Genomic DNA, 6,846 nt, shown 5'->3' on the forward strand with positions numbered 1-6,846 from the left:
AACCCACCAGCCAGTCCTTGAAAGAACAGTGAGGCTGCATTTTTCTGTAAAAATTTACAGTCTTGAAAACCCCAGGAAGCAGTTCTATTCTGCCAAGAGTCAAAATCGACTTGATGGCAGTGGGTGGAGGAGGGTAGCTTTCAAGTTGCCAAAGTTTCCCTCTGCATCCTCAGGCCCAAGCCAGGAACACTCCACACACGGATTCTCCCCATGGCATGCATTTGAGATTAAGAACACACCTTTTCTCCAAACACTGGGTTCCTAAAGTGGTTAAAATAAGAGAGAAAAAGTCCTACGTGTTTAAGGAACAGGAACCCTCCAATTTTCCTGTCTCTCCAGTTGTACCCAAAATAACGTCAGCCAATGAAGACCTCCCATGCGCTAGCCTACGCAGCAGCCACTACAGATCCACCAGGAGGCAGTTCAATTTTAAGCCTTCAGAACTTGAAAGAGACTGCTTAAAACCTTTTGTTTCAAAATTCAAATTCTGGCTGAAATTCCTTTTTTGAGACTGATGTGTAGGGAATGCCACAGCAAGCTACAGCTAGGTAGCATTCAACACAAGAATGAGGCTGGGGGAGGTGGAGGATGGCATATTTTTTAAAGCCAAGCAGGTGCATGAGCAGTGGGCATTCGTGCCTGGACAGGAGCAGCATGGGGCAAGGAAGGGAGACTTACTAATCCCGTCCTGCTGGGCTTGCTGCTCACAGAGGAGGCCACTGAGCTCACGGAGCTGAGGGAGGAGGCAGAAGGGCTGCGCTTCAGGCTGGCAGGTGTGGTGGCCATCACTCGCCTCACAGCGGCTGCCTTGGCTTTGGCCGGTGTCGTGGAAGGGAAACCAATCTTGGTAACTTTGTGAACGGGAGCAAACAAGCCGTATTTCGGTTGACACTGAAAATACCTTTAGAGAATAAAAGCAGTGAACACAAATGCCACATGTATTTACAAGAAATAACAACTGTACCCCAAAAGCTCCCCGAGCTCTCAACTCATGACTGGTCAGCTGTGCACCCTTCCAATGAGCTGGGGCTATGCTGCCCACAGCATAGCATTCACGTGTACGTGGGCCGATAAAGATCACTGGGGGATGTGTTAGAAAGAATACGAATTCCTAGCCATGGAAACAGAGACAGGGCTACTCATTTGTCACCAAGGCTCTCTGCAAAAGGAGTATTTCCATCACCGATCAATATAAAGCAGAGGAAGTCAACAAGATAGCATCTTCGCTTAATATAAAGGGGCTTCAAAGAGTTCATGGGAAAATGGCTTTGAAAGAAAATAAAACTTTCCCACGAAGCTTCCAAAGTCCCCAGTAACACCAAATCAAAGGCAAGGACAAGCAAACAGACACCTAGTTGCAGGATCCGGTAAAGTCCACATGGACAGTAATAACCAGCAACGTTGTTAACCGCAGGCTTGAACCTCATGAACTGGAGACTTCACGACGCTAGAGAATTAAAGTGCTGAATGGCAGCAGCACCAAGAGATTTCTGTCTCTGAGGCCTAGTACTACATTTGGGAGTGAAACCCCACATTTTCATCATTTCATTGCCATTGGTATGGGATTCATAAGTAAAATATGAACTATAACTTTTTAATATTCTAAGCTATCCACTTAATGCATCATCCATCATGCCTGCCCCATGGCGCCTTAGAAACCTTTTGAAAAGGAGTGTGGGAAATTCCTCGTGGCATTTATTTGTATTTTTCATCAGCCACCCAGTCTAGGAGAGGGGGTACAAATTTGGAAACAAGGTGTGCAGGGAAGCAATGAGGAGAGTGCTAACACACTGCAAGGACTACATCCAACGTCACACGACTGTGTACATGGAAAACTAGCTTGCTCTGTTCATTTCAACCTAAAGCACATTCAATGTTTGAAAAATAAAGTAAATTGAGCTGATACCAAGGGCTCAATAGAAAGTACATGTCTAACAAATAATGGTGGCAACATATGTACAAATATACTTGATACAGTTAATGTACGGATTGTTATAAGAGCTGTAAGAGCCCAATTAAATGATCTTTAAATTTTAAAAAAGTTAAATAAATGACAAGAAAAGGGATGCCTACCATCTGCTCCCTTGCAGGGGATGGAATTCTAATCACCAGTCACAAAGTGACAAATTTTACATTGTTTTCTTAGCAACATTAGCTGCCTGCACCGACCCTGACTCATTAGGAGGTTGCCTGTTACCAGAAGAGAAGCCAAAGGATGACATAATATTTCTTTTCTGTGTTGGAAAATAAAGTGAATGCTTATTTCAAATCCACTCAGATGTAATACGCACATGGCCCTTTGAATCTATGGCAGCGGGTTTTGTTTTGTGGGGGTAAAAGGGCAGCAATCAGCAGCACTTCTCTCCCAGTTATTCGGGACTCTTGGTGAGATCTTAGAGGGCTTGCGCGCGCAAGCGTGTGTGTGTGTGTGTGTGTGTGTGTGTGTGTGTGTGTGTGTGTGTGTTGGAGGGGGTGGGGAGCATGAACAGACAATACAAACCTTGTTCCAGCAACAGCCCCATCGTTCTTCCCAAGAGGTTCGTCTAGCTCCACGCCACACCACTCCCCTTTGGCAAAATCCGTCTCCCCAAGAAACCGGACCACACCAGCCTTAGTACCACCAACCTGTAGGAAGTGTAAGTGAAATGAATGGAAATGGACATAAATCAAAAACGTCATCTTTGTAACTCTAACCAACGGTTAAACAGAGTGTCCCATCATTCCCATCAGAGGCTGGTGTTGTCTTAAATTTCTTTCCTACTTGCTGAGTCTTCTCTTTAAGACAGGCTGGCAGTTGCCTAACTGGATGATTTACAATATCAGAGTGACTCAATGCCTGATATATCCTAATAATGACAATGTCTAAGTCACATGTAGCAATTAAGATATCTGCCAAATTAACTAGCCCCCTCCTTAGGATCCCTAATAGTTCAGTGGTTCAGTGCTAGACTGTTGACCAAAAGCTTGGAGCAGTGATATTCTACACATGAGGTGTCACCAGGAGCCAGAATTGACTTGATGGCAATTAACTAGGGAGGAAGGGGTTACAAAGGCCTATGTAGAAACAATCCAGTGACATGACGGGTGCCACTGTGGAAGGACTGAGTTGGTGTCTGGGGGAAGTCCATGAGCAGGCCTTATAATGTTTATCACTGCCATTGTGGTGCTCAGTGGTGCAAATAGGCACTACACAAAAGTTGGCTGAGTAAATGAAAGGCAACCACCTCAGGTGGGGCCTACAAAGAAAATGACACTTTTCACGATTAAACCAATTAATCCAAAAGGTTGAACCCATTTCTCTGGAGCAAATAGATCTTCTAACACAGGGCATGAGCTAAAAGGCTGAACACAAAGTGCCCTGCCAGCTCTCCTGACTGGTCAAATGGTTGAATCTCTCCAGCTCAGTTTCATTAGTAACATGGACACAATCAAAGGACTATTTGAGACAATCCATATAAAAGTGCCTAGCACAGGCAATTGCCTGACAGAGTCGACCTATGTTAGCAGTTAGCTTGTGCATGCTAACTAGAGTACTAGTTCTAGGTCTGGCCCACTGGACTTTTGTATTTTTGTTAGTACTCATGGAATCTACAAATAGTGACCTACGAATCATAGGCTTTGGTTTCCTCCTTCCTCCCACCCTCTACTTTCCTCAGCAGCAGTCTGAAATCATCATACAAGCAGAACACAGTACATTCGTGAGAGATGATGTAATCTCCTTTGTTGATCTTTGGGATTCTTTAGGGGTGAGTCTAAGTTACTGTCATGAACACCCTTTTTCCGAGAGGCGTCTAAAAGGCTGTGGTTAGTAATTCTCTAAGCAAACCACAGGCTTGATTCAAGGCCAAAGCTTTATAAGAACAAATAAATAAATAACCACAAATAACATCCGTGCAGGTCATACAATATACATTCAGCCTAAAAAAAATCTGCAGAGTTGCTCTGAGTCAGACCTGACTTGATGGCAATGAGTTTGGTTTGTTGGGTTGTTGTTGTTGTCTGGGGGGCGGGAGGTTGAAGTCCCAGATTGGGCAATTTTCTTATACTTTTTCTCCCATCAAACTTGGAATTCTTGACTCACCCTAATAGCTGGCAGACAGTCCCTTGCCCAATAAAATATCATCAGTAATGACCCAGAATACCCTCCACGGAGACAGAAAGTCACATGATATTCTGAAACACTTTCTCACTTAATCATTTCACAGTCAAATGTTTCTCGAAGCATTTAAATGTGATTTTACAGTGAGATTTTGCTGCTCATTGTTCCAGAGAATCTAGAGCATATTCTCTTACACACGTGTTAAGTAAAAAATATTTTGAAGTCACAGCTAAGAAGTCCATGGTCTAGAGACAGATACCAATATTATTAAAGAGAAAAGAAGGCACTGCATTGTACATGTACATGTACAAGTTGTTCAATTGGGGTATGCTCTACTGTGTATATTTTCAACAATAAATACAATAAAGATAAATATTTTTAAAAGAAAAAGAAGAGAATCCTTTCCTTTCAGTGCTGCGGCCGCAGCCCTGAGTATGCTCAGGCTTCAGAAGAGGCTCGCCTCCAGCGTCCTCCGCTGTGGCAAGAAGAAAGTCTGGTTGGACCCCAACGAGACCAATGAAAATGCCAATGCCAACTCCCGTCAGCAAACCCGGAAACTGATCAAAGAGGGCCTTATCATCCGCAAGCCTGTGACCGTCCATTCTCGGGCCCGTAGCCGCAAACACCCTAGCCCGCCGGAAGGGCAGGCATATGGGCATAGGTAAGCGAAAGGGTACTGCCAATGTTCGAATGCCTGAGAAGGTCACGTGGATGAGGAGGATGAGGATTCTGCGCCGGCTGCTCAGGAGATACCAGGAGTCAAAGAAGATTGACCGCCATATGTATCACAGCTTGTACCTGAAGGTGAAGGGGAACGTGTTTAAGAACAAGCGGCTTCTCATGGAGCACATCCACAAGCTGAAGGCAGACAAGGCTCGCATGAAGCTCCTGGCTGACCAGGCTGAGGTACACAGGTCTAAGACCAAGGAAGCACGCAAGCACCGAAAGGAGCAACTCCAGGCCAAGAAAGAAAAGATCATCAAGACTCTGTCCAAGGAGGAAGAGACCAAGAAATAAACTCCCCTTCTCTTCTCTGTACATAGCGGCCTTGGCAGTTCTATTGATCAGTCACTCAATAAAAGCAAGCCTGGTTGGCCTGCCCCTTAAAAAAAAAAAAAACATAGAATAAATTGAGATTCTCAAGGCAAACACAAATTATTCATTCTCTTTACTTCAAGAATAACTTCAAGAAAAACAGAATCATGGGTTCCAGTTCTGTGTTGTTTCATGAAATTTGACTGTCAATCCCAATAATCAAAAATGCAAAATTCTGAAAATGCTGAAGAAGATGAGAGGATCTCTTTTTAAGAGACGAAATCATCAGAAAATTATGAAATAGAGTCTTCATTCGGTACTGATGAAAACACAACAGCTTCTGAGATTGGGCCTTTTGAAAAAGTTCCTACATTAGGGCAAGTAGGCACATTAAAAAAAAAGAAAATTGGAGCTTGAAGATGATTTTATAAAGGTTCCAATTATGGGAAAGATATTTCATGCAAAAAAAACACAAAAAAACCACCAAAAACCTTGATGCTGAAATTGTCCCAAAGGACAAAGATTTTGGAAATAATGGCATTTCAAAGAAGAGGAAATAAAGCTGATGACGTTCCAACAAACGTGTCTTCCACTGGAAGCTGGCGTTCAACAAAAGAGAAAAACAGAACTTGAACATGTTTCCGAAAAACAAAAAAGCCTGGAAGAAAGGTATTGAACATCAGGAAGTTTATTGGAGAAGCATAGCCAAAGCAGTATTTTTTACCTCAGAAACGAACAATTGAATGAAAAGTATTCTCATTGGAGAATTTTTAGAAAGGGTGAGACAGAAAAAGACACGTGATATCACCATTTTGGACCTGTGGTATGGTGAAGGTGGAGATTTGCTCACATGGAAAACGAACCAACAAGCTAGTTTGTGCTGGTAAGACAAACGAATGGTGTGACATGCATGATTTGTGTTCAGCCAGGTGAAAGACCATTCTTACTGTGAAACTTTGTATAAGATCATTAGGCTGTGTACAAGGAGTGTTTCTGAAAACGAGACCTCAAACATTATCTTTAGTAAGGGTCAGGAGCCTGGGATAACCCATCCTTTCTCAAGGAATGAAATAATCAAACCTGGAAATGCTTCCACTAGCCAAAGACTGAACAATTTGAAAATCAAAAGGAATAATGAATGCAGTGGAATGAAACATCCATGGAATAAAGCCTCATTGAGCATTGTTGTAGATTGCTGGGAAACAATCAGTAATCAAATATTCACAAATTAAGGAAGTGGCATCAAGCTGTATGAATAGTAGCATATCAAGCAAGCAAATATTTGATAAGGAAAATTTCATCATTGTTGGAAAGATAAAGCTAATAAAACAGGAATTATATTAAATCATTGTCTTCTAACACTTTGAAATAACAGGTCTAGGCAACAGACATAAAAAGATGCTAAAAATGAAAGATTGATAGTAACTTGATAACTCAAAGAATTATCAGTCTTCCCACTATAACCAGGACAACCTGGCATTGTGTTCTTTCTGACATTATTGGCAATAGGAAGTACCCTCCACCACCTATGAGGTAGTGTCTAACTAAGCAGTTCTCAAAAACCTTTATTTGGTTTTAAGATCCTGTGCATTCTTAAACTTTATCAAGGGCCCCAACGAGCTTTCATGTATAAAGGTTGGTATCTGTTGGTATTTACTGTAACTGACAATTTAAAAAATATTTTGACTCATTAAAAAATAAAACTGAAAAAA

At 42.3% G+C, this 6,846-nt stretch overlaps 1 protein-coding gene and 1 pseudogene across 2 annotated transcripts in view; one reads left to right on the top strand and one right to left on the bottom strand.

Annotated features, from left to right (window-relative positions):
- Positions 1–867, bottom strand: part of CLIP1 (CAP-Gly domain containing linker protein 1) — a 69,866-nt gene extending 68,999 nt beyond the window's left edge. For both annotated transcript variants that reach the window (XM_045296885.1, XM_045296884.1), the window contains exon 1: positions 679–867. In XM_045296885.1, coding sequence (XP_045152820.1) covers positions 679–786 — 108 coding nt within the window. In that variant the 5' untranslated portion in view covers positions 787–867. The remainder of the gene's footprint in view (positions 1–678) is intronic.
- A 3,640-nt stretch (positions 868–4,507) lies between these two features.
- On the top strand, positions 4,508–5,175 carry LOC115871934 (annotated as a pseudogene).
- The last annotated feature ends 1,671 nt before the right edge of the window (positions 5,176–6,846 follow it).

Source organism: Echinops telfairi, unplaced genomic scaffold, assembly GCF_000313985.2.
Source record: "Echinops telfairi isolate 266 unplaced genomic scaffold, ASM31398v2 ScPeMD7_7412;HRSCAF=8450, whole genome shotgun sequence".
Classification (NCBI taxonomy): domain Eukaryota; kingdom Metazoa; phylum Chordata; class Mammalia; order Afrosoricida; family Tenrecidae; genus Echinops; species Echinops telfairi.